The sequence below is a fragment of the Cheilinus undulatus genome, linkage group 1, assembly GCF_018320785.1.
Source record: "Cheilinus undulatus linkage group 1, ASM1832078v1, whole genome shotgun sequence".
NCBI lineage: Eukaryota > Metazoa > Chordata > Actinopteri > Labriformes > Labridae > Cheilinus > Cheilinus undulatus.
In genome coordinates this window covers 32,457,115-32,484,048 of record NC_054865.1, presented here as the reverse complement: position 1 = coordinate 32,484,048, position 26,934 = coordinate 32,457,115, and the positions used below count along the sequence as shown (strand labels likewise).

At 38.1% G+C, this 26,934-nt stretch overlaps 1 protein-coding gene across 4 annotated transcripts; it reads left to right on the top strand.

Annotated features, from left to right (window-relative positions):
* The first annotated feature begins 196 nt into the window (after positions 1-196).
* Positions 197-25,910, top strand: cylda (cylindromatosis (turban tumor syndrome), a). Of its 4 annotated transcripts, none has more exons than XM_041785483.1 (17): positions 197-530; positions 1,853-2,395; positions 3,782-4,093; positions 6,352-6,457; positions 7,198-7,299; positions 7,866-7,982; positions 13,733-14,121; positions 16,996-17,161; positions 17,720-17,861; positions 18,489-18,611; positions 18,888-18,979; positions 19,171-19,237; positions 20,421-20,553; positions 21,595-21,703; positions 21,922-22,040; positions 22,430-22,646; positions 23,601-25,910. In XM_041785483.1, the coding sequence occupies exons 2-17, from the start codon at positions 1,904-1,906 to the stop codon at positions 23,783-23,785; spliced, it is 2,871 nt and encodes a 956-aa protein (XP_041641417.1). In that variant the 5' UTR covers positions 197-530; positions 1,853-1,903; the 3' UTR covers positions 23,786-25,910. The 4 variants fall into 4 exon arrangements, with proteins under 4 accessions (XP_041641417.1, XP_041641424.1, XP_041641432.1 ...); XM_041785490.1 differs by having other exon boundaries at positions 1,850-2,395; XM_041785498.1 differs by lacking the exon at positions 7,866-7,982.
* The last annotated feature ends 1,024 nt before the right edge of the window (positions 25,911-26,934 follow it).

Sequence of the window (26,934 nt, the reverse complement as noted above, 5' to 3'; positions counted from 1 at the left end):
CACCAGTGATACCGTCATCTGTTCAATGCTACACTTCAACCTAACTATGTGTTCTGCCCGTAGATATCTGCCATTCATGGAAAGCCCCACGGGATGGGACTTGGTTACAAACACAATCAACAGCCAATCAGCGCTTCAGAACACAGGGAGTGACCAATAGCAAATGCGGAGGGTTATTACGTCATACATTAACTTCAGTGAGGTCGTCTCCTGTAAATAATATATCTCACAATTGTACTGATACTCTGTATTTCCTCACGTATTTTCATTGGAGAAAGTATTTATGTAAATACTAACAGTGCAGTGAAGAGGATGGCAGTCCCCTGCCAGCCTGCTGCTATCGTTCAGCGCGTTAAGCTAACTTTAGCGTGATACTGGCAGGTTTGGACGCTAGCATTAGCTAGCCTTTTAGCTAATCAGAGGTTATTACAGGAGGAATTAAGCTTGTATTCAGGGCCTGTATCCTTTCGAGGTGGATATTTAAAATGACAGTCAACTGTGGTGTGTAACTGACGTGGCGCATATCAAAGGTAAGGTGTGTGTGACGGTGATATTGGACGTATTTGCCTATTTGGCTCATTTTAGCTGATGGTACGTTAGCTACTTCCCTCTCTTAAAGGGCCTTTGACAGTTTTTGCCCGGTGATGACAGACTACTGTTGGGGTTGTCGGGGGGAAATGTAGCTTAAAGGAGTAATAACGTCGCCAACAGTGATGCAGACAAAGCTGTAATAATGTATATGGTAGTTAGCACAGAGAACAGGCTACATGAACGTAACATCAGGGCAGCGCTGTTCTCATTGAGACTACTGCTGTTATTAGCAAGTAAAAGCCTCCATAATATTGCCGCAACTGTGTTTGTACACAGACGGTACACCTTTTATCGAAATCATTAATAACCACATGTATATTGTCTTACTGCCTCCATTGTCATGCTGTCGTGGTTGAAACAAATGACGGATGTGGCGTGAATGTGCTGTTGACTGTACTGGGGGGGGGGGGTCATCATATCTGAAGTGTCATCAGGGGAAATCCAATTGTCTGGTATCTGATTCTAACCCTGGTTGTCAGAATAAGTCAACTGCCTACTCCGCATCTATTTATAGAAAATTCAAATTAGTAAATAAGAGTAATGCCCCATGAGGTCTTGCTTGAAACAGGGGGACTGCACAGGGATGACTGGGCAGAATAAAGGGAGACTGGGAGACAACAACAAACACGCTGGATATGAGTTGTTATAAAATTAAATTAAAATACATTCCTGAATGATTTCAAGTTGCTTTGCAGAATATGGTCTGTTTTTCTGTATCTTTTCAGACACAACCTTTAGTAAATATTCAGTAGAGAGATAAATCTACCGTAATGCAATCAAAATTGTTTTACAGAATTTTATGTCATGCTATGCACTTTCTAATTTCAGTATGGCTCTTAAATCCTTTTACAACTAAGTAATGAAATTATCTCCTATTATTTAGGGTGCAGTCTGCTTTTAGACAGAACATACACCCAGCTGTGTTTATTGGTGAGATAAGCAATTGCATTGACAAAATAGATTAATTTTAAAGTGTATTCAGTGTTACAGTATTCCTGTTATCAAATTAGGCCTTATGAATCCCGTTCCATGATTGGATTTTTATTTAGGTTCAACCTGTGGGAACAGTTTGTTTCTTAAACAACAGTAAACTTTGACTATTTAACAACCCAAATATTACATTCTTTGAGTTAAAGATGGCTATGTTGTGACTTTTTCATTTTTTAAAGAATGGTGTAACTCTTAACACATAACTAAAGTATATGTCAATTGTTGCTTTTGAATATATTTGAATGGCGGCCATATGTTTATGTTTCAGCAGACCAGAGGTCAAGCTTGCCTTGATGTTGGACCGTCCGCCTAGCATGCAGCCATGAGCTCTGTTTTGTGGAGCCAGGAGAAGCCCAGTGGGGGCTTCAGGGACGACTGGCGCTTCTATATGGTCATAAAGGAGTGTACAGTGGAGAAGCCTCCCCAGAAGACTCTGAGGATCCCCCGTGGCAGTCTTGGTCAGGCATGCCAGGAACGCAATAGCCTGGGACGAACACTCCCTCCATGCAAAGGCAAGAAGAGTCTCCGCATCCTGGACCAGACTAACGTGGTTCTGAGCCTGGATGAGCGGGATGTCCTTGAACTGGATGAGAAGTTGGCTGAGCTACTGTTTCCCATCACTAACTGTGAGGAGCGGTATGCCCTGTTATGTAACAAGTCAAGGCTAGAGCGGGTCCGTGATATTGATTGTGGATCTAAGGTGCGCGTCCAGCTGCGCTCAGGAGATGAACCTTTACCTGGTGTGGTCCGCTTCAAAGGGTCACTGCTCCCTGACAGAGCCCTCTCTGGAATCTGGTTTGGAGTAGAGCTACTGGTGAGAACTTGTGTGCTTTTTTTTTTGTTTTGTTTTTTTTAGCAGAGGCTTACCTGGTTGTTTTGTGTGATTGTCACTTCTTGCAGCAGTCAATGTAAACTAGATTTCAAGAGGAAACACCTTGTCCTACTTGGCACATGCAGGTTGCTTTCATTTCATATAAAAACAAAAGAGGATGTCATGAACTGGTTTTGGAGAGCATTTCTGAACACGTAATGATACTTGAGCCAAGTGTCCTAATTTATAACTTGAACTGATTTGTTAGTTCAGAAGTAAAAATGCACAATTTTCCATCAGAATCAGCTGGGGAAAGAAGTTCTACAAATTATTCTAGCCTTTGCCTTAGGTGAAAGCTCTTATGCTAATAGCAATGCAAGGAAGTATTTCTACTCTAGTGTATGATGAAAAAAAGATACCAATCATCCTGATTCTCTCGGTACAAAAAATGTTGACAGCTGAAAGTTCTAAAAACCAACTCAAAGCAAGAGTGGAACCAAAAATAAACCCCTATAAAAGTTTTTGAAGTCCATTATTGAGCTACTTCCTTGACTGTTGTTTAAAGCTGGAAGAGAAGACAACTGATTCTCTGAATTGTCATGAGAATGGAGTGAGTTTAACCTAGTTTACCACATTTATCTTAACTTGTTAGCCCTGCATTTCTATTCTTGTCTGTTTGGCTGTAAAATGATGGGTAATTTCCACTCATTTTTATTTATTTAACAGTCTGTTTCTGCCTTTTTTTTTTGAAATTTTCAAAATCAAGCATGTTTTTGAAGTTTATTTAAAGACTCTTAAATTGATCTAACTTCTGTGTTAGCTGTTCATTTCATCTTAACAATGACTCTTATTATTTGTGCCATTCCATTTATTCTGTACTTTGTGTACAGTGCCATAACTACTTAATGATAATGGGCTGCTTATTGCAGAACAATGATTTTATTCTACTGAGTACAGCTGTTGTCTTCTTGAGTGGGTTGAAGGCGCTCAGGCATTCAGTCTGATGTTTGTCCATGATCTAATAGAGATGTCTGTGTTCCCTCTTCTAATAAATGGCAGAAATATGTAGTAGTAATTTAGCAATTTTTCTACTTAAAGTTTGCATTAAACAACATTAACAGTCAGATTTGCAAGAGCATACAATATCTGTCCTTTGATATTTGAATGTATTTATCATTGCAGCAAGTCAAGTCAAATATCTGCTGCAGTAATCGATCAGATCCTCTCACAGCTCTATGATGTTCACTTCCCTTCTCTGAGGAATGCTGAGTAAGCAGCCTCACTACCTGCCCTACTTGTTATGACAATGAGTTGCTCATCCCTCCCACCCCTTTTCTGCCTCCCTCTCTACTCTCATTTATTCATCTTCTCTCTCCTTCTTTCTCCCAGGAGGAGGGTCGAGGTCAGGGCTTCACAGAGGGTTCCTACCAGGGCCGCCAGCTTTTCCGCTGTGAGGATGAGTGTGGTGTGTTCGTGGCCCTGGACAAACTTGAGCTCTGGGAGGATGATGATGATGAAGCCCTCGGCGAGCTGGAGGTGGACCATGTTAATTTGGTGGAAGATGACCAAGACTACCCTCCTCTGGAAATCAACTCCAGGGTGCTGGTACAGACTAGAGACGGTCCGGAGAGAGGCACCATCATTTTTTGTGATCTGCTTCCAGGGAATGAGAGCCTGGGCTACTATGTGGGTGTCGACATGGTAAGGTCTAAATAGTGTGTTTGAAGTGTTTGAATTATACAGTGGCTTCTGGGGGCCCGGAATTCAGATGTGCACTATGGTGTTCCAAGTCACATGCACCACAGGTACCTCAGGTACCTATGTGCCTTATTTCAAAGCAGTGCTGCCATGGATGAATGACCACTATACTATTGGCTTTATATATCAGGAAAATTAATGTACATAGACTAAAATAATAACATACATGTTTAAAACTTTTAGAGCTCCCCCTTAACGTCTCATTTGAGGCTTTCAAGGGAGCTCGTGCCCTTTACAGGGGAGCTGAGCTCCCCTTAGCCCACCTGTAATTCAAACTATGGTACGTATCCTTGATATCTGACATCTGCAGTTCTGAATGATTTGGTTATTTCTAATTCATTTGAAAGAAAATGAATAATCAATAATGCAGCATTCTTTGTTTGCAGTTTCATAAATGGGAGGATTTGCAGATTTTAATGTTTCATAAGATCTCAAAGTGATGTCTTCAAGGGTTTTATCCCCCTCAGTCATATCATACAGACTTGACTGTTAATCCGTCAATGGAAAAAAATAAACAACAAGCTATAAAATGTATGCATATTAAGAATTTTTCATACAATTGGTCAAAATTTTGGACCCCTCTGTTGCTCTCAGTCAGTTTAAAAATCTGAGTCATCTTTTTCTCCAACTGTATGCCTTGCCCAACATTTTCAGAACATGCTTTCCTGCCAAAAGATAAGATGAGACATAGATACCCTCACCATGTGTCTATGTTAACTATAACAGCTAACTTAGCATAAAGACTGGAAACAGAGAAACAGCCCGCAGGGCTCAGTCTAAAAGTATCACAAGCATCCGTAAAGCTCACTAGCTAATCTGTTGTATCTTGTTTGTTTTATCCGGACACAACCTGGAGTGTAAAAATAACGAATTGTTTGTGTGGAGGATTTTATCATGGCAGGGATCTGTAACTTCCTGGAGTCTCTGTACCTTGCTAGGTAGTCCCTGCAGCTGTTATTCAACAACAGAGATAGATAACTATAATAATAGAAACAAATATTCAGCTACATGTATAAAGCACAGAACAGATGATCACAGATACCATGAAGCTGATTGAAGGGTGAGAAGCTTGGAAGAAAACTTTTTACTCCTACTCCTACAGTTCTGTTGAGTGTCAAGTGAGTAGACCACAAAGGGGAGATTTAGCCAGTTCAGTGTTGATCGGCTGTTTCATCGCATAAAAAAGTCACTAAACAGAAACATGGATGTTGATGCATCTTTTAAAAATTTAGACAGCGTAAAAGAAGACGAAAAATGTTATCATGCTTGGTGTTAAAGTTTCAAGGCTTTGGAGAACAGATCAGATGAAAGACGAGTGTTTTTTTAACTGGAGATGCCGTTGTTGTGAGATGTAGCCTCTTATAATGAAGTTAGATGAATGGTGCATGAGAAAGCTCCGCTTCTGTAGAGGGCACCACCGTGCGAAACGTATCAGTTTTTATGTCACATTACCAGAGTTATTGTCTCAGGTTGCTGTCATGACTGACATTTGTTTTTGTTTCTCTTTCCCCCTTCTGTATGTGAGGGAAGATGTCTTGTTGCCTGGAATCATGATAGCTGCTGGTATCTATGGCTACTGTTGTCAGGCGGGAGTTGTATTGTAGTCATAGAGAGATTGAACACACTAGTGAGGCATTTGACTGCTGATCGTAAGCAGCGGCACCAACAGCAGCAGCAGCACCCACTCAGTGCATCTGAGCCACCCACACAAAGGCAAGGCAGTCACGCGGGGAGTGAGGTAAAGACTTAGTGCTGTATGACCCAACAGCGTGGCAAGGGGCCAGCAGGCAGCTGAGGGGAGCCCACTGCTCTGCCTCACTCTGCGTCCAGCCTCGCCCTGCCTTCTCTAGCTAGTGGCAGTGGCTTCACACTTATCTCAGATTATCCTGCTGAGGCATAAATCCAGAATTCAAACTAGGGAAGGAGAACTGTGTGGTTGTCTTGCGCACAGTGTAGAGCTTTCAGGTGGAAGGATTTGAAATGGAAGATCTGCTGTTTATCCGAAGAAGATGAGATGAGGAGTTGGGATTCGGAAGAGGCTCAACAGTACAGAGGATCAGGCTTTAACATCAATTTTAGACTGGGCAATAAGACAATCTTCAAGGAGACAGTAGGAAAAGAAAACAGCAGCTTGGTCTTTTTCAAAGAAATGAGGAACACCTGGAATGGTCATAAGGTTCTCATGTATCAAACTCTTTCAGGACAATCCTATCGGGGACTGGGATGGTGTGTTTGATGGGAAGTTGCTGTGTAATTTTGCCAGTTTGGAGCACACCCGACTCGTCCCCATCTGTGACGTAATGCCAGGTGAGTCAACTATATTTATGTTTGCTGAAAACATTCAGCTGTACCTCTCAGAGCAGCTCTGAGTTCCTTCTGAGCATCCAGAGTTTGTGTATAGCTTGCCACGGGGAACAGAGAGTCTTTTGTGTCAATGGCTCACTTGTTTTTGAAAGTCAAGTGACATACTCAAGCTCTTTGTTCTCCACATTGGCATATTGATTTGTTTACGTGTGCCTCTGCCACCACTATTCATTATTGCATCTGGAAAATGTGGAACATTGGGATTATCTTAATTTTGCAGATTTTGTCATTTCTGTTTTAAACAAATATCCTTTTTGTTCTCTGTAGATGTGCTACATGAAGTTGTAACTAAGTAGAGCTTCTCCATGTAGTCCAAAACAAAATGAGTTTTTCATCAGTTAATAATTTTAATGCTTGTAGCATAAGCTGTCTAAAATACTCCCTAGTAATTGTCAGCCTGTGTGCATAGTGAAAGAGTAACTTGCTGTTAAATTCAGTGCTTAAACCTAAAATCTTCTCAGTGTGTTGTGATTGGCTTAAAGTTGGGGGAAAGTTGAATACTGTAATTGTCTTAGCATTGAAATCAGTCCCCTAATTACTTAAGTTATATTGTTGCACAATAATATAATTCATATTACCATACATCACAAGTAGGCTGTGAAAGACATTTAGTGCTTGGTAGTTTAATAAAAGCTAATAGGGGTGTTGCACCTCTAATGTGGATGTATTTCTGGGCTGTGCAGAACTTTCGATGCAGGACCAAAGGCTGCAAAAGCACAGTTTTGCCCCCAGAGGCACCAGCAGTGACAAGACGTCCTCTGGCCAAAGCAAACCAAAGAGCAAAGGTACTGCATTGCTGCCACGATACAAAACCTAACCGATGCTCCACAGAAGGGTGTGAGGATAACTCTTAAAGGGGCCTTCCATCTGAACTGTCTGGCAGTGATTCTGGTTTTACAAATTCTGATTTGACCATTCCCTAGTTCCTGCTGGGTCATTTCCTGAAACAAGCATTTACTTTGTTTTAGAGAGCTCCTGAATAAGCCAGCGCAGGTCAAACGTTTAATGATTTTGGCAGTGAAATTCAGGAAGAAAATGCTCAAGGTGGAAAGCCCCTTTTCAAAGATAATATTAATGGGCATGCTAACTTAAATTTCTGACAAAATGTAAAAATTTCCTGTTGCAGCTGTTTGAATTCTTTGTGTTGTATCTTTCAGTGAGGGAACCCACACTCTTTCTGATTGATAGAGCTTTTTTAATGAGTTTGTTCCCCCTTTGTCCTTATATGGTATGCTGCTGATACAAGGGGTTAAAAAACATATCTTCAGACACACAAATACACATGCACAAATATGCATTTTTCTTATCTGTCTTTTTTTCCTTCCTTTTTTATGTACTTTGTTATTTCCAGGACTAGGCCATCAGTGTGGCAGTAGAAGCAAGTCTGAATTTTACTATACTTTAAATGGCAGCTCTGTTGATCCCCCAGCCCAGTCCAAATCCAAAAGCACATGGTACATTGATGAAGGTAAAACTTGGGTACTTATGGGGTGTCAACCATCTTATCGGCAAGCTACTGTCTACAACAAGCTACACACTAATCTGTTTATCTAAGGAATAATTTATAAGGCTTGTTAGTTTTAATGTACTAACACTGGCAGGATCAGGGGTTCTATTTCCCCTTGGTCAACTCTGTGCAACTCTGGTACTGTGAGTTCAAGTCTCCTCTGGAAGTATCATTAAGTAGTTTCACCAAGTTAAATCAATAAAATTATAGAACCTTTTTCTCCCACCTGTGACAGTCATGTTCTGCTCAGTTATAGTATGCTTAAAAATATGTTTTCAATGATATGCAGTTTCTCATTATCTTGACAGTCAAAATTCCAATAAGCAAAGTTCCTTGTGGTTTTCTGTAAGTGCAAAACTAATTACTTCATAATTGTGTTATTGTTTTTGTGATCTATTAATAGTTTAATTATGAGGCACAATATCTCAGAGTTTGTCCCACTGTTGTGAAAAATCTACTGCATTGATTAGAGAAGTATTTTGCCGTTGAGCTTTATTATATTATTTCAACAAAACCAAACACAGCCTTGGTGCTGTGGCAGTCTGCTGTCTTCACCTCGCTGGCTAATATAAGAAATACCACCAACACAACTTATCCTTGAACAGAAATAGTTTCCTGGAGGTTAAGTTTATTTATTGACTCAACCCTTTCAAAGACTTTTTTATGTTTCGTAGTGTAACTGGGCATTATAGACATGTGGAAAAACAGTGGTGTATAGTTGTGTGTTTTGTAGTTGTTCTCTTGGTGTATGATACAAAAAAAAATCTTGCCAAACAACAGAGGCTGCTTTGGATGGAAGTCTATTACTGGTAGTTTCATGCATACATTTGTAGTAGTAGACCGTTTTCTTTTGAATATATACAGTATATGTACAGTGCATTTTGAAAGTATTCAGACACCCATCACTTTTTCTCAATTTTATTATGTTGCAGCCTGATGCTCAAGAAGTAGAAATTCAGCTTTACTTTCTGTAATCTAATAACAAAGTGAAAACAGAATTTTAGAGATTTTAGCAAATGTATAAAAAATAAAACCCTGAAGTGTCGAATTGTAAGTATTCAGACCTTTTGCAAAAACACTTAAATTTAGCTCAGGTTCATCCCATTTCTCTCAAATTTTGCTGAGATATTTTTACACCTTGATTGGAGTCCAACTGTGGCTTTAACATGGGGTGTTTTGCGAACTCGAAGCAGGCTTTGATGTGTTTTGCACTAAGGAGAGGCTTCTGTCTTGCCTTTCCCCCATAAAGCCCATGTTGGTGGAGGGCTGCAGTGATGTTTTCCTTCTGGAACTTTGTCCCGTCTTCACACAGGATCTCTGAAGCTCAGTCAGCGTGACCACTGGGTTCCTGGTCACCTCTCATACTAAAGTCCTTCTCCCCAGTTGCTCTATTTGGCCAGACAACCAGCTCTTGGAAGAGTCCTTTTTGTGCTAAACCTCTTCCATTGGAGGTCACTGGGCTCTTGTGAACTTTCAGCGCAGCAGATTTTTTTGTAGTCTTCCTCAGATCTGTGCTCTGCAGCAATCCTGTCTCTGAGCTCAGTGACAGGATCCTTTGAACTCATGGCTTGGTTTTTGCTCTGATATACATGGTCAGCTGTGAGGCCCTTTATAGAGAGGTGTGTGCCTTTCCAAATCATGTCCAATCAGTTTAATTTACCACAGGTATACTCCAATCAAGGTGTTGAAACATCACAGCAAAGTTTGAGAGAAATGGAAAGTACATAAACAAAATTTCAAGTGATTTTGCAAATAGTCTGAAAACTTATGTATGTGATATTTCAGTTGTTTATTTTCAACAAATTTGCAAAGATCTTGAAAACTCAACTGTAATATCAGGCTGCGACATGAGAAAAATGAAAGAATCCACTGCATCTGAATCCACAGCATATATTTAACAGTAAGGCTTATAAAGAATTCAGTGAGTCTGTTTCCAACAATTCTGACATTGTGCCTTCATAATTGAAAGAAGCTTTAACAAAAACAGAAAAAACATGCTACGAAACGTATTTTTTTTCTATTTTTAGCAAGTGGGAAAAACTGAGGTTCTGTATTAATATATTCACTGTATGTTCATGTAGTAGTTGTGCAGTAGTTCTAGCACAAAAAGCCTTTCTCCTTCTGCATTAGGAGGATGACACAATCAGTGGTTTTAAGATTTTGATTGCATCAAGTAAAAATGTAGCTCAAAGGTCAGTGGTTTGTTGCAGTAGCTTGCTGTAAAGAGGTCTTCACTAGTCTCGTCCTTCATCAACATTTTATTGTGAAATTCCACCTGCATGGAGTAATTGGTTTTACTGTAAGGCTTTTAGTATTGCTCAGTGCTGCAAATATCATCTTACCTGGAGTTTATGGCTGCACATGCAGTAAACAGATAAATATCACATTTTAATTTGCAGGTCAAAGCTTTAGTAAAAGCCTTATTTTCTCATGTCACCACTGGTTCAATCACATAGGGTGATTGTTTTATATTTTTCTTTTTGGGATACAACGTCCTTATTAGTAATTTTAATTTACGGGAAATTACATGCACATGTCATCACCAATACATGTCAGTTGTGAAGAGTAACATGCTAAACTCACCATTCTGTGCTTTATTAGAATTAATGCATTTTTAGTTTTATGATCATATGTGCAGAAACATTAATGTTCTTTTTCATGAGTAATTTGCAACTAAGACTTTTATTCGAAATCTGAAGACAGCAACAAAATTAAAAAGACTGAAAACATGAATAAGACAATGCACCTTGGTATAATGGCACTTATCAACACAGTCGAGCTGTGAAATTTACTACTTATTAAATAAACGAGGTCAGGGGAATGATGCCAAGTTGAAACTGAGTGTTTCCTTGACTGCAATGATACTTCAATGATATTCAGAAGTATTTACTGTTATAGTGGTATTGTTAATGCAGAAGTTAAAAGAGGTCACTCTTTACTGGCTGATAGCCTCATTTACAACTGTGTATTCATCCTGTGAATGTAATCATTTTCATCCTCCTCAGGGTCACTTTACACTTTGTGGGTAATTTCTATTTTTGGTTTTGGTGCTTTGGTTTCTGTCACAAATTCATCGGCTATGGTTCTCCTAGAAAAGGAGAAGTTCAAGAGGGAGTGCTACTTATTTAAGAACTCACAGTTGCCAGAATGTATGATGCTACAACTCCCAGGATTCAGAACAAAAGTCTGTCAGGATTAAAATTAGATCTTATAGTCATATGCCAATTAAAAATACAACAAATGAATACTGTTGTGAGGTTGGTGTGTTGCATCTTTTTTCACCTGATTAGTAAAAGCAATGTAGTGCAAGCTTTTCTGCTAACAAGACTTTTATAGAAATCCGAAAAGTTATTTTGATTTGACACAATCTGTTAAAGTCACAAAATGGTTAGCTGTAGCAAAGCTGTATGTATTAACCTTTGGGGGAGGTGGTGAGCATTTTAGGCACTTTTTGTTTTTCATTTTTGATCATTTTGGCTGTGCTCATGTAAATGGCATAAATTTTGGCAAGATTGTGTATTTATATTTGGTCTTGTTATTTCCACCTCAGCTCCAACAGTAAGTCAAAAATACACTGTTTACAAGCAAGATTTACACTCAAGCTGTTAAGTGCAAAAGATGCACCATTGAAGCTCATTCAAACTGCAGTTTTTGATCACTCTATTAAAGTATAATAAGTGCTTTTTATTATATCTGTGTGTCAATCTGGGATTTTGCCTTGGAATTGGTTATTTTGACTACCCTCCACAGGAGGTGTCATTTGGCCACATTTGGCATGAAAAACATACAAAAAATAATAACACATGAAAGTCAATGTTGCTGCTTATTATTGACATATCCCAAGCTGTACTAATTCAACACACAGAAAAAAATAATTTGCGTGCAGTATAGTTAAAATAATTTATTTTTCTGTTTTTTATTGAAAAAAATATGGTGGCATCATGACAAAAAATGGCCTTCAAAGGGTTAAAATCTTTTAAGAAGAGAATATATTATATCAATAAGTAGGCCAGTTGTAGGTGAAAAAAATAGCTCAATGAAAGAATAAATTTTTAATGTGAAATAGTTTTTATAGCTACCGTATGAAAGAGCAGTTTTTGCGCTGAGCAGCTTGAATGTGACTGATATTAAAACATTCCCTAAGGGTTAACTCAACTGTCATGACACATTAAGAAACTTTACCTGTGAATTCTTCTATAAGTGGCATTCCCCTTGAATAAAAAATGTAAAAAGGATACTCACTATTTGGATTGGGATTTCTTTTATCTAAACATTTGTGTAGAAACTAGGGCTGTTAGCATTTACATGTGAATCCAGATGATTAAGGTCTGAAATTACATATTTACATGCTTAAGCTAAGGTTGTTACATACAGGTTTCTTATTTTGTTTCAAAATTAAAGCGGTCTTAATTTGAACAGGCAGTAAAGTGATCAGAGCATAAGACAGGAAATATTTTTTAAAAAAGTAAAAGCATAGCACAGTTCAGTTGGTTGGGAAAATCTTTTATTTTAATTGTTAACCTTAACTGGGTCATTTACAATAAAAAAGGAACCAAGCTTGAACGTCTGGAAATATAAATTCAGTCACAAGAACCAGTCATTTTGTACATGCATATATGTATCTTGCATATATCTGAATGCATAGCTGTTTTAAACTGTGTATTTCACAGAATAAGCACTTTGAAGGTGGCTCCTACCTCTAAGTCATGCCTTCAGACCACCCTGGTATAGCAGTGCAGCATTTATTTAAATGTAAATTAACCGTAAATAACTAATCAAAAGTCAGCATCATATAATACTTTATTTGATTTCATTTTATTCAAAAAATTAGCATGCTGACAGAAATGGCTTTACATTGAAATGTTTTGAAATACATAATAATTAATAATTAATAATTTTAAACATGTGATGAAAACTACAAATAATTTAAATTCTAAATTTAAATCCAGCAATTATAATGATGAAAAATTGGTCGTCTGACAGCCCTCGTGGAAACCTACTTTTTTCTGTTATCTATGAGTACTGGTGTGAAATCACGGAAAATAGTGGATTTAAATTTTTTGCTCAAAGTTAAGGTGTTTGAGATTAAAAGCATCGTGGGACATATGTATCACAAAACACCAGGAAATGGAGAAAGAATCTGCACATGTGACATTATTTCTCAAATGTGATCATTTTAAACACTTATCCAAAAACTTGAATACTGATGGTGGCGTTTTCACATATCTAACTTGCTGATGGGTGCAAAAAACAACAAAAAAGAAGAATAGAAGTATTACAGGTCAATAAAAATACTTTCCTTTTAGTCTTAAATAGACTGTCCATTAAAAATTGAAGACTCAGCATGTCTCAGCATGGTGAACTAGGGAATGCCTTTTGCCTGTCATGTCCATATATTTCTTCAGCTAATGGGTAAACGGCACTTCTTCCTAGCCAGTGTGCAGGTTCCTTTCTTTCTTCAGGTGATATTAATTAAAAGGGCATCAAGAACACCCAAAGTGTTGCTTTTTTCTGGCTTACAGGGGTGAAAGTTCTCACACTTCAGTAGACTAAAGGGAAAGTGAAACACAAAATTTCAGCTTGGTGCTAAATGACTCTTTGAAAACCTACAGAATATCTCTGTGATAATAGACAGCCTATGTAATGTGATGCACTTTGACTGTAAAAATGGGTCTTATCTTAAGTTTTGTTTTCTGACTTCTCTCATGCAGTTGGGGAGGACCCTGCCAAGTCCCTTACTGACACGCCCCCTGACTTTAACCAATCCTCCCCGCCCTCCAGAGCCCCACCCTCGTCCTCGTTGTCCAGTGACAACAAGTTCCACTCTCTGCCCTTCAGCCTGAACAGGAAGCCCGGGCCCATAGACAGCATGAGTCATGGGCCTCTCTCCCTGTCTGTCCAGTCGGTGATGGGAGAGCAGCCAGAGCCCCCGTCACCTGTTGCCCCTCCCTCACCACAGCCACCCACGCCTCCCCGTGGACAGCCTGGGCTTGAGGTGGGCTCTCTGGTAGAGGTGAAGGAGAACCCTCCTCTGTGTGGTGTCATCCGCTGGGTGGGTCTGCCTCCTGGTCTGCTGGAGCCTTTGGCAGGGCTGGAGCTGGTAAGGAAACACGGCAGTGTACAATAGGAGGTTACATTTTGAGATACTAAGGCATCAGTGAATCTTCTTTATCATGGATATTGTTGTTTTTAAAAGCGTATTCTGTTACATGATTCTCCATGGAACAGCTGGTTTTATCACTGATTCTGATTATTTGATATCTACATTGGCCAAAATCCCATCGTCAACACAAGCTTGTTTTGATGATTCACTCTTAGGTTGCATCTCTCCAGCTTAAAGCTACTGTGAAGAAATTTCACATTAACTTGGTTTTTGACGTTGTTGGGGAATCTTATGTGAAAATGGATAAATAACTTAATCAATAACTACAAAGAGCTAACTGATCTTCCCTAAAGTCCTTGTTGGCTTTTGTGGCTGATACAGGAGATTTGTTTGTTAGTATCCCCATCAGCAGTTCTCTAAAGCAGTGGTTCCAAATGTGGCGGTCAGTACCCCTGGGTGGTTGACACTAACAGGGGGCTGCAGGATGTTATTCAAAAATAAAAAGAGTGAAATTTAAAGTAATTAGAAGTGGTATATTTTATCAATTATTGTAAAATTTATCCTTAAAATGATTTCAGTTTAAATTAAAACATAACTATTAAGTGAGATTTGTGCTTAAATGAAAGTAATGCATACATAACTCCTTATGTAACTTCTTATGCTTTAACCATCTCCAGGGACAGCGGGGATCCCTGGTCTCTGGCCTTCAAAGAGTTAAAATCTTTAAAGAAAAGAATAATTAGGCCAGTTGTAGGTGAAAAAAATAGCTCAATGAAAGAATAAATCATTAATGTAAAATATTTTTCATAGCTACCGTATGAAAAGAGCAGTTTTTGCGCTAAGCAGCTTGAATGTGACTGATATTAAAACAATCCCTAAGGGTTAACTCAACTGTCATGACACATTAAGAAACTTTACCTGTGAATTCTTTGATACATCCCCCTTTAACAAACAATGTAGAAAGGATACTTAGTATTTGGGATTTCTTTTATCTAAACATTGGTGTAGAAACTCGGGCTGTCAGCATTAACATGTAAATCCCCAGTCCCCATGTGGATCCCCGGTCTCTGGCACTGTTATTTTAGGGGTCACTGGCTGAAAAAACAAAACTAGTCCTCCTGGTGTCTGTTTAAAAAAGTGTTTTAAATGTTAAAAACATAATTAAGCATCATAGTTCCTTCAAGCCATCACATTTTGGAGAGAGGATTAAAATGGTTCATTACATAAATCACAACATTTTTAAAATACACATTTGACTTTGTCATATCTGTATAACATAAAAAAGATATAATAAAGATGTTCAAGCAGAACATTCTATTGAAGATAAAAGAAAAGAAAAAGTTAACTGAGAAGTTACGTGACACTTTCTTTACCTCTTCATTTGCCTACACCAAAAAAGTTGTTATTTTAAAGTCATGAAGTATAAAGTTACAGACAGCACTTGGTAAGGTAATACTAGCAGAGACTGGGATAAGCTGGGTCAGTGAGTCTGGCTTTGTCAAACTGTATCATAATCCACTCCCCAGCACTCCTGTAGCTCAAGAAAAACACACAGTTTCAGTTGTACTATCTGTACCAAAACTTTATTTGAATAACAAAAATAGTGTTTAAGACGGTTGTCTGCTGTATTATTTTTGACACTGGTTTCTCTTCTGGTTCCCTGTCTATCTCAATGTGAAGATGAGTCTCAAGGAAGTCACTTCGACCATAAAAAAGGAAATGCATGAGTACAGAAAATGTCAGATTGTTCTTTTAAGACCAAACGTGAGAATGATGTGTTTTTTTTATCTTTTACTTGTTGGGGCATCTAGATTGCGCTTGTGCCCCTTTTGTGCCCATATAAGGTAATAAGAGGAGAGGTAGAGCAACATCTTAAGAGAAACCAAATCAGAATAGTCAAATGACTACACACCGGAAATTGAGTTAAAAATACTTAAAATTTAAGGGGAAGTAGTGCTGCTTGAAACTTAATCCAAACAGGTCAGTTTAATTATATGAAACTAAGTTGTGTCAGTAATGAATACTAAATATACACTTAAATATGTCTGTAGTTCAGACAGCGCTCTCATCAGGAACTGTACATAATGCTGTAATCAGGAAAGAACCAGATCAGGTTAAAAACAGTTTTATCAGATGTGGAAATAACCAAAACAAAAGAAAAACCCTCCCTATTGCTCATTTTTTTTAAAAATGAAAATGATTAGATGGAAATCTACAATGATTCTCAAAGCTGATGCTGTCAAATGATGGAACATCTTTTAAAAACATTTGAATATCTGTGTTTCAATGTAGGTTTTATATTGTTTTAAAAAATGCCTCATGAAGTGCTAAGTCATAGCCATGATTTAACAATTTGTTGTTAACATCAAACAGAACATGATAAAAGTCAAATTTGATCAGAACTTACCTTGTATTTGTACATGGTATCTATTTCTGTACAAGTATTAAGCTAATTAAACATTGAAATATCATTTTCTTTAGGTTATTGTGTCTTCCTTAATCAAGCACATTTGAATATGAAAAACTTTGTCTTGTCATATCAGCACTTAAATGTGCCTGAGAGTGCTCTCAAGTCTCCTTTTTTCTGAGCAAAGAACAAATCACGGATAAGAAAATGTTGGTGAGTGTCAGAGTCTTCTTAAAAACTGTGTAAGTGGGTTTTAAGAACAAATTTCCTTTTAAGAATAATTGGTGAATGAGGCCTGTTGTTAATGGGTCAGACAGATAATCAGAGAGCTATTTATGCTATTTGTGAGAAGGAGGAGTTGAGTACAACTTAAGGCATTTGGAACAGATCAAAATAATTGACAGTTCATGCTTCAAACGTGCAGTACATGGCATTCATTGTGAGATGTTTTGACTCTCTCTCAGGAGGAAGAGTGCCCTGGTTGTACTGATGGCACCTTTAAAGGTACTCGCTACTTCTCCTGCCCCCCCAAAAAAGCTCTGTTTGTAAAGCTAAAGTGCTGCCGGCCCGACTCCCGCTTTCCATCCCTGCATCACTCATCAAACCCCATCGAACGATGCAACTCTATTGGTGAGTCTAAAGAAAAAAAGATACAGTGCTTAACAGATTTATTACACCACCTGTCTGTCATATTTGTCTCAAAGACCATCCAGCATCATGAAGTGCTTTAATTCAAATTTGAGCCAGCTCACTGGGCTTCTCTGAGAAGTCAGAAATTAATCAAGCATAACATTCGAGCACTAAAACTCATTTTTCTGTTCAGGAATGCAAGTGAATAACTATAATTTGACATATTAATCAGGAAATGATAATGTGCTTTACTATTTTTTCAGTTTTTTTGTAAATCAGTAAATTTGAAAATTCATGGATAACAATAATAATTATATTTTAGCATTAAAAATATCATTAGGGTTAAAGAGCTTCTATAGACTGGTGTATTAACCACTGCAGAAACATAAAAAATGATTTTGGTAATTACCAATGCTGTTAATTTAGGGCAGCTGTGGCATAAAGTTTACTTTGGTTAGGGTTAGGGTGGTCTAATAAATTTGTTAAGCAATGTATATTTAAGAGTCCATGAACACTATTGTGTTTATACTGATTATTTTTCCATTTGTGTTTTTGCAGCTTTTGGGGGTTATCTTAGTGAGGTGGTACATGAAAACACACCTCCCCGCACAGAGAACGATGGTCTGGATGTCATGGTGGGGAAAAAGAAAGGCATCCAGGGTCATTATAACTCCTGCTACTTGGATTCCACCCTCTTCTGGTCAGTGCTCTTTTGTGCTAACCGTAAATACTTAACATTGGCAGTTTATGCCATTTTATATTAACTCTCTGGACTTCAGTCGTATTGATTGGCTGTACGCTGCCTCCACAGCCAGCAGGGCTGTGTTTGCCCAGAGGCAGAAGCTTGTTAGTAAACCGTTTTGACTTTGCCCACTGGCAGCGTGGATTCCTGCTGTGAGCAGGCTGGTGGATACTGGATCTGCTGTTTCTGCCAACTCTGCCAAAAGACCATTAAAAAGTGATTGACCCAAACTACTTTACTTCAAAAATAAAAAAAAAACAAGAGAGAATGTAGTCCTTCCAGTTTGGAGCTTTGAATTTTGGCATTTAATATGACCAATCAAAAATTACAGCAATTAAAATAAATAACAACAATATTCTACAGAAGAATTAGGCTGAGAGCTTCTCATACAATGATTTTTAAAAAGAATCTAACTAAACATAAATAACAAAAAAATGCATTATATCCATTATTTCACCTTACATTTGATTGTATTATTAATATCTTCAAAAATCAATATCCCCCAGAAAGCACTGGTCATCACCTTCTGTAACTTCTCTTTAGGATATTGATTGTATCCCTATTGTTGTTTGTTCTGCTCTGCAGTCTCTTCTCCTTCAGCTCAGTACTGGACACAGTTCTGCTGAGACCACGCTCTAAGACTGATGTGGAGTACTACAGAGAGACCCAAGAGCTGTTACGTACAGAGATAGTCAACCCCTTACGCATGTAAGCCGGCACACGCAGTCTTCTGCAGGGATTTTGCTCTGATTCGCATTTTTTGTTTTGATCATATGATCCCATCACCTTTTTAGAATCTGACTTCTGTACAGAAATCTAAAACCTTATCCATCAAGTATGTTTAAGTTTCTCCCATAAGTTTGGAAATGGAAGGCATATTAATAAACATCAGACCGATATAGTTGGTACTCTAACCCTGAATACAAAATTAGATACATATTTCACTAGTAGAGGTTGTAACCGTCTTTATTCTCTGTCCTTTAGACATGGGTATGTTTGTGCCACTAAAGTAATGAAGTTAAGGAGAATACTGGAGAAAGTAGAAGCTGCCTCTGGATTTACCTCTGAAGAAAAAGGTAGGAGAATGAGACCAATAGGTCATTACTTTGTATATAACATTTTTTTTTTAGCTTTTGTCCGTTGGAATTTCTCTTTAAGTGTCGAGTTTTGGTGCACTACTCTGAACTCCTGTGTCTTTATAGTGCCTGTTTTGGTCATAGTATTCGAACATTACCTCATATCTCATGTAAGCTCTTGTGTCATGCAGATCCTGAGGAGTTCCTAAATATCCTTTTCCATCACATACTGAGGGTGGACCCTTTACTCAAGCTAAGGTAAGACCAAATTGTCTTTGGACAAAAGGCTTAACACTTTTGACAAGACATAGTGATATAAACAAAGCTTTGATTTCTTGTGATTTTGTAGTTGTTCTTTTTCCGAGCACATGTGGCTGACATAGTTACAGCTATCACTTCACATTTACAAACCAGGAGTATGACATCAGGCTGTGATATGCATAACTTTGATTGCAGACTGGAAATGAAGTTCAAACCACTGCAAATTCACATGCCTGCAAAACCACAGATAATATCAGACCTTATCTAAAGCTGCAGCATATACATTGACACAGACATTAAGTTTCACTTCTGCAATAGTGATTACACTGGATGTCGGCGGTGTGGTCAATGTGGTTAACTGTAAGGGGCTTTTCTGGTCACATGAAAATTTCCCCTTTAGTCATATTTAGGGATTTTTGTTTTCTAATCAGATGCAGAATTTTTGTTTCTTAGAGCTAGAATTCAATAATTTGTGTGCTGTTCTTTTTATTTAAGGATTTTGCAGTAGTTTTCCCATTGTAATTCTTTAGTGAGAAACAACAACTATTTTAATCACTGAGACCTAGCAGTGTCAGTAAGTCAGTTCAACAGAGACTGGCACAGATGTTCAGAAAATGTTTTATCAAGTTAACCTTCCTGTTGATCAATCTCCTTTAAATAGCAGTGTGTAAAATTTGAAATATTGGTAACAAGTCGTAGTTAGATTCTGTATTACAATGCTCACTTCTCTGTTGGTAACTGTGGCAACCATTGATATGTGTACCTCTTATTTGAGCCTTTCTGAATATGGGTCATTATATTAGTAAGATTTTTGCAAAATTTTGTGACAATGCAGTTTCAAGGTTTAGAGCAAATATGGACAAAGGTGTTTAGGTTTTTGAGGTGCCTCCAATCCAAAGGAGTTGCAGGGTTTAGGATAAACTCTTTGATACTTTTCATTGGTTTAAAATTTGCAACACCTACTGACAGATGTAGAGGGTGACCAATTGGACTGATTTATGAGAAAAAAAGAAACTAATGAAATATGGAGATGCAAGGTTTCTGCCTAACAGCAAATGCATTTTTAAATTATAAATAATTGTGTTACCACATAAGGCAGTCTTTGCACAACACGTTTTCCTGAAAAGTTTTTTGTAATAGAAATACAAAGCATTGTTTATAAAGATTTAATATCTATCAGGTCAGCAGGACAGAAGGTCCAGGACTGTTACTTTTACCAGATCTTCATGGACAAGAAGGACAAGGTTGGAGTTCCTACCATCCAGCAGCTCCTAGAGTGGTCCTTCATCAACAGCGACCTCAAATTTGCAGAGGTGGGTTTCATTTAGTTTCAACATTATTTTTGTAATTTTTAAGATAAGTAATGTTGTTGCCTCATTTGTTACAGCGAATCGCAAAAACTCACTGACTACACAGGTGTGACCTTCATAGAGTACAGATTATTCAGCCTTAATTGATACCATGAGGTGACATTTTCTGGTCAAAACAGCACAGTGACAGAGAGGACGCCTCATGGAAAGGGAATGGGGAAGCCATTAAAAATACACAAACATAAGCATTAAACAAAACTGACATAGGGTCAGCAGTAATGTACAGTACTACCCAGAATTAAGATGTTGACCTGTGCAAATACCCCTTAAAAAATCTTCACATCTTATTTGTAAGTTATGATAATTTGTATACCTCCAATGTTAAAAATTAAAAAAAGAATAAAATAGCATATACAATCATACACTGAGTCAGAATTATAATGCAGCATGTGGAACTTTATGCTATTTTAAAGTTATATTACAGTCATGGAGACATGCTGCTTTGGATCTTTGGCCATCTGTGTCCATTGGAAGTGTGTCCTTTTAAATAAACAATAGTTGGCAACAGATCTAAGAGGAACTGAACTATAGAGGTCTGAGGTACAGCACTTTGCATCTGAATGACTGAATTTTAATTTTTTGAGATAATAAACTTTTCCATCTTTTGTTCGTCCTTTCCATCCAGCCCCCATCTGTACCCACCCCATAATGACAAAAAATATGGTATACATTTTCCGGATCAGGCTTAGCCTTACCTTCAAACAACAGATGTCAACTCAAAGTACAGTCTCATGTAACAAGAAACTATTGTATATAATTAATATATTTATTTTAAATCTCATTTTGTTTTCTTTAATTATCAGATAAACAATCACAACTGTTCTGGTTTGTTATTGTCTGTAATATGATAGTGGCCTTGTCTTCTTTCGACTTTCTTTGTAGCCTTTGCCTCAGGTCTTTCCTGTGCTTTTTGAGCTTCCCTGATATGTCATGTTGCTTTGTTGTCATAACTTTTTTCTCTTTTTCTTGCACCCCTCTCTCCAGGCTCCCTCCTGCCTTATCATCCAGATGCCCCGCTTTGGCAAGGACTTCAAAATGTTCAACAAGATTTTCCCCTCTCTAGAGTTAGACATCACAGACCTTCTTGAAGACAGTGAGTCGAGGCTGAGATTTTTTTGTGTTGGTAGTGTGATGTTTTCTTGTTGATCAGAATTGATTCAGATCAATGTGGAAGTTTTTTAAAAACTGGTATCGAATCGTCACTGAGATGAATGAATATTCTTGCTTTCAAATCTGCTTTTGAAGTTTTTAAAGAACTAAACTTTATGTTGTTTGTCAGCCAGGATAAAGCTTTGTGTTGTTATTACCCAGCTCCTAGGGAATGTCGAATCTGTGGAGGCCTGGCTCTCTATGAGTGTCGAGACTGTTATGAGGACGGGGATATTACAGCCGGCAAGATCAAACAGTTCTGTGAAAAGTGCAATACACAGGTAAACAACAGATGGCATTATTGTGACACCACTCAACAAGACCTGAGCTGCAAAATCAGGGCCAGGACTGTCCAGTTGGTGGCGCCAAATCCAAAGGAATCAAACTGCTTCAGTGCAGTAGTTATGATGCAGATGGGTGGCTTGTAAAAAGAATATTACACATGGTCCATTCATTTCATCTGCCAGTGCGCTGTAAATTTACTGACATTGTTCAATTTATTTTGTAAACCATCGTCTGGCATGCAGGATTAACATTTTTATTTTTAACACTAAATTTTTCGTGATCTTTTATTAAATATGTTGTTTAAAATGTGTAGAATTTATGTCATTTGAACTCTAAAAGCCATTGCAATCAAACAGTCGGTGTGTGCCTGCTTCTACTGATCCAGGTTCATCTCCACCCGAGGAGAAAAACTCATCGGCATGGCAAACTGTCTGTCCCCAAGGAGCTACAAGAAGGGACGGGGCGGCAGGGCAGTTTCCCCCGCCAGAGGATGGAGCTGTTTGCTGTGCTGTGCATCGAAACCAGTCACTACGTGGCCTTTGTCAAGTACGGCAGTGCAGATTCCGCCTGGCTCTTCTTCGACAGTATGGCAGACAGAGATGGTAGGAGACATGGCCTTTTGATGCTGTGTGATGATACATCATCTGATCCTTGAAGGGAAGCTGGTTTAGTGCAGAAAAGTTGTTTTTATGACACTGCTGAAAAAATCTTTTAAGTGCCTCAGATGGTCTCAGAAGAGAGTATATTCACTTATCAGTGATTCTAATCAAAATGATCAGGAATTTTCTAAATAGATTGTCTTTTATATTGTGAACCAGAGATACAATGTAAATATTACCTTTATGATATTAAACCTCAAATACTTCTTTGGCACCAGCCTTGCCTATTTTAAAATTTGAATTTGGGTTATGCATGGATTATTTCAGGATTATTTTTTGTTTCAAGGGTGAAGTTTTGGTTAATTTGGAATATATTTTTTTCTTGCACACAAAACAGCAAAAATTCACAAAAAGAGACTAAATGTACTGGAAAAAGTATTTTGAATTTCACTTGAAATAGTACATAAATTTAGTCAGTCATCACTGCAGTTTGTGATTATTTTTGTAGGTCTACTTATTAAAAAACTAAGCAAAAATGACAATTGAAAGACAGTCATATCTGCTTTGGGTAACTTTGGGCACACTGTCTAAAGTATGAAATTATAAGTCTTAACAAAGTTGGTTGTATAGTATGTTATGTGGCTGTATTATATATTATATATTATTGTAAATTAATTAAAATAAGTCCATTGTAAAGCTTTGTACTCATATTACTCTCTTACTAACTTGTCATACTTCTGTTTATAGTATATTGGATCAAATTTATTTTAATGTAATCCTAAACCACCTAATAATGTTTTAAATACTAGATCTTTTGGTATTTCTTGTTATTCCAAGATTTTTGATGACTTATCTTGTTCTGTAATATTGAACCAACCTGGAACTAACTTCTGCCTTCCCTTGTCTTACCTTTTTGGTACAAATGAAGCTTTAATGATTGCTAATGTGTCTTTACAGGAGGGCAGAACGGTTTCAACATCCCCCAGGTGTCTCCCTGTCCGGAGGTGGAGGCCTACCTGAAAATGACCCCAGAGGAGCTGCATGCCCTGGATCCTAAGAGCATCCAGGGCCAGGCCCGACGCCTGCTGTGCGACGCCTACATGTGCATGTACCAGAGCCCAACCATGAGCCTGTACAAGTAGAATCCTCCTCTCCCCAGCCCCTTACCCTGCCACTCCTGTCCCTCAGCCCTGCCACCTCCCCTTCTCCCAGGGCAGGAGATTCCCAGAAAGACCAAAAATGAAAAATAAACTAAAAGAAGAAAGGCTGCCTGCCAGCAGGGGTGCTGTGTGGAGTTTAACCCTCTTTACTCCAGCTCTCCTCTACGCCTGCTCTTCTCTGAAGGTTGGAGAGATGGACGAGAGGTGGGGGGAGCCTATTTGCACTGTGCATCAGTTAAAGTGTTGTGTTTTTCATGTATAGTCCTATGTAGCTTCCCTGTGTCTCACAGCTGAGCATCGGTGTTGGCTGATGAAGCAAAGGTAGGCCTTATGAAGGTTCACTCCCTGTTCAGGAAGAGATGGGGGAGAAGATTGGAGGGAGGGTATACTCGCATCGCCACGGTCAACAAAACATGTTCAACAAAAACAAGACAAGCTAGTAGGAGGACCTTGGCCACCTCATTTACCTTAAGAAAAGAGGAGTCATGCTATTCTTAATCACTGTAAAAGACAGGAGCTTTCCATAACGCCACATTAAGGAAGTAAAGGAGTGCACAAATCCTCATCCAATATGTGTGTATTGTTAAAAGAAACTTGTGTAAAATCTCTTAGTAGCATAGAATTCGCCAGGTAGTTACATCAACAGTATAGATGTCAACCTACTGTGCATTTGCATCAAGACCAGAGTATTCTGCTCTTTGTGAACTGGTTTGCATATTTCCCATCACGCTGTGTAAATGTCTATTGAGTACATGTTTTGCAGAAACAGATGTAGCCATTGTAAAAGTCTCACATTTTACCGCATACTTGCTCGGCCAATGCTGCACTTTTTGCTCTATCCCCAAGTGGACCTATCAGGAAACATTTAGGTTTTGCTCTTTTTTTTCCTCCCATTGGAAGTCACAGGGAGTGCTAATTTGTAGGTTGGGAGACATCAGAGTTTTGTGTTACAGAATACAAATGTGCTTCTCTTCTGTAGCTGTAAAGAACGCTCTGCATTGCTAATGCAGGATAGATGCCAGATAAATGCATGAAGGGAGACTTGTACAATGGCTCCTGTTGTAGAGCTGGTTGGTGGAGCACTCCATGCATTCAAAGGGTCAATGAGGTGAATACTGGAAAAGTCTGCCTGTTTTCTTTCAAAAGGACAGTATGATGTTAAGAGTTTCACATGCAGTGTTTTTGTAAGAATTGTGATGATGACTAAATTATATTTTATGTTTACAAAGCCTTTTTCTCTCTGCCCATCATGGCAAGTATTGACTCTCGCTGCCTTCCATGAAGATGTGACATGCGATGTTTCTAGCCACGCACCAGATAAACCATTTGTGATCAATATTATTATTTATTATATTCTAATCATATTACAAACTCTTGTGTCGTCCCTTTTTGAGAGAAGGAATCAGGGTTGATACTGACTATGGGTACTGCTTGTCCTCTTTCACTGTATAATGAAGTGAATTATTGTAGTTTATGCTTTCACAGCAACTACTGAATGTTAGTGGTGACATGTTTAACAATGTAGAGTTAAGGGGCAGGTGATGAGTAAGGCACAATGCTTGGGACCTTGGGTAACCACACATATATAAAGGAGAAAAAATATATATATACATATTTATATATATCCTTGATTAAACATCAAATTCAAAGATTACTTAAAGCGTAAAGATCATGTCATGGATTGAGGAATATTTGTCATTTTTTATATATATCAGAAAATCGGATAATAGAACAAATTGCACAAGATGGCATCAGCGTTATATATCCTGTTCCTGCATCACAATTTAACTGTGGATTAAGTTGTGGATCCAAACAAACTTTTGAGGGTTTTATAAATGTGGTTTCAGATTACACGTCCCATTTTACTCTGAGGTGGTTTCCACTGTCCCTGGGATCCTGACGGGGGACCTCCCTGTGTGGGTGAACATTTTTCTGCACTGCTGAAGCTTGTCACTGACTGGAGCCTTGTTCTCTGTGAGAGAAGTCTCAGAACGGAGGATAGGAATTTTTGATTTTCTGTTGCATCTGTACAGTCGACATATGTAACGGGTGGAAAATTAATGTCAGTGATGTTCCTGTACATGTTAACTAAATAAAGCCCATTTTGAAGGGTACATGTGATGTTCTGAGTGATGTGACAGCTTGTTTTGCCCAAACCATGGATATTGTGTAGATGCCTCATGGCTGTACTGGGACAGCGATGAGCATTACTAGTGAATTAATTGTGCTAAGGGGTATGTTGTTTAGAGAAATTTGCTGTTTACCATCTTTTACAGTATTTGTCTTCCACAGAACAGAGATGCGAGGGAGACGGAAAAACTGTGAGTACAGAAGAGAGTAAGTATAAGGATGAAACAGCTGTCCATGTCTTTCACCCTTAAATTGATAAATATTAATTTTTTTCCAAGTGGGCATTAATCAAAGTCTAATTAGAAAGTAGCTACTTCTATATCACACCATGCTTCTTCATTCACACATGCTATATATTTCTTGTAAATTAAGCCACTTTTTCTCTTCAGCTTTACTGTCCCCAAGGTGAGGTTTGGTTTGTTACCAGGCAAAACCATGACATACAGCCTGCAAAGTTATCTAGACCCATGAAGTCTGAATGCACAAATTATAGCCAGAAAATTCTCTTTTTTTTGGAACTCAAATTTTTATTTCACTTTCTACTGAAATCTAAAAAAAATCTAAATTTCCATAAAATTTAACATATACATTTTTTGTATTTCATTTGATACAGTAGGTGTTTTTAGTAACTGATAATCCACTTGAGGGCATTTTTATCATTTATCAGATTGTATTCAGAATTTTTTTTTTTTTTTTTTTTTTTAGTAATTTATTGATCATATTGATTAGACAGAGGTGTCATAAAAGTATGTATCAAATATGATACAACAGGCTTTAAGGGGTTAAAATGCATTAATATATGAAGTGACAACAGATAGTGTGTAAAACCATCATTAAACAGCCATAAAGATCAAACTCAAAACCAACCAAGACAGTCTGGCTGCAGAGCCTTCATTCCTAAAGGTCATTCTCAACGAAACATCTGAGACACCATCAATCTATGAATAGAAATACACACTAAAACTTTCAAAATAAAATGGGATAAAACTTCCATATTGGTT

Excerpts from the sequence above, each read along its gene's own strand:
- cylda (XM_041785483.1), top strand. The coding sequence starts at position 1,904 with ATGAGCTCTGTTTTGTGGAGCCAGGAGAAGCCCAGTGGGGGCTTCAGG. Across the intron at positions 4,094-6,351 it reads ACTATGTGGGTGTCGACATG|GACAATCCTATCGGGGACTG; the intron begins GTAAGGTCTAAA and ends AAACTCTTTCAG. Across the intron at positions 21,704-21,921 it reads CACAGACCTTCTTGAAGACA|CTCCTAGGGAATGTCGAATC; the intron begins GTGAGTCGAGGC and ends GTTATTACCCAG.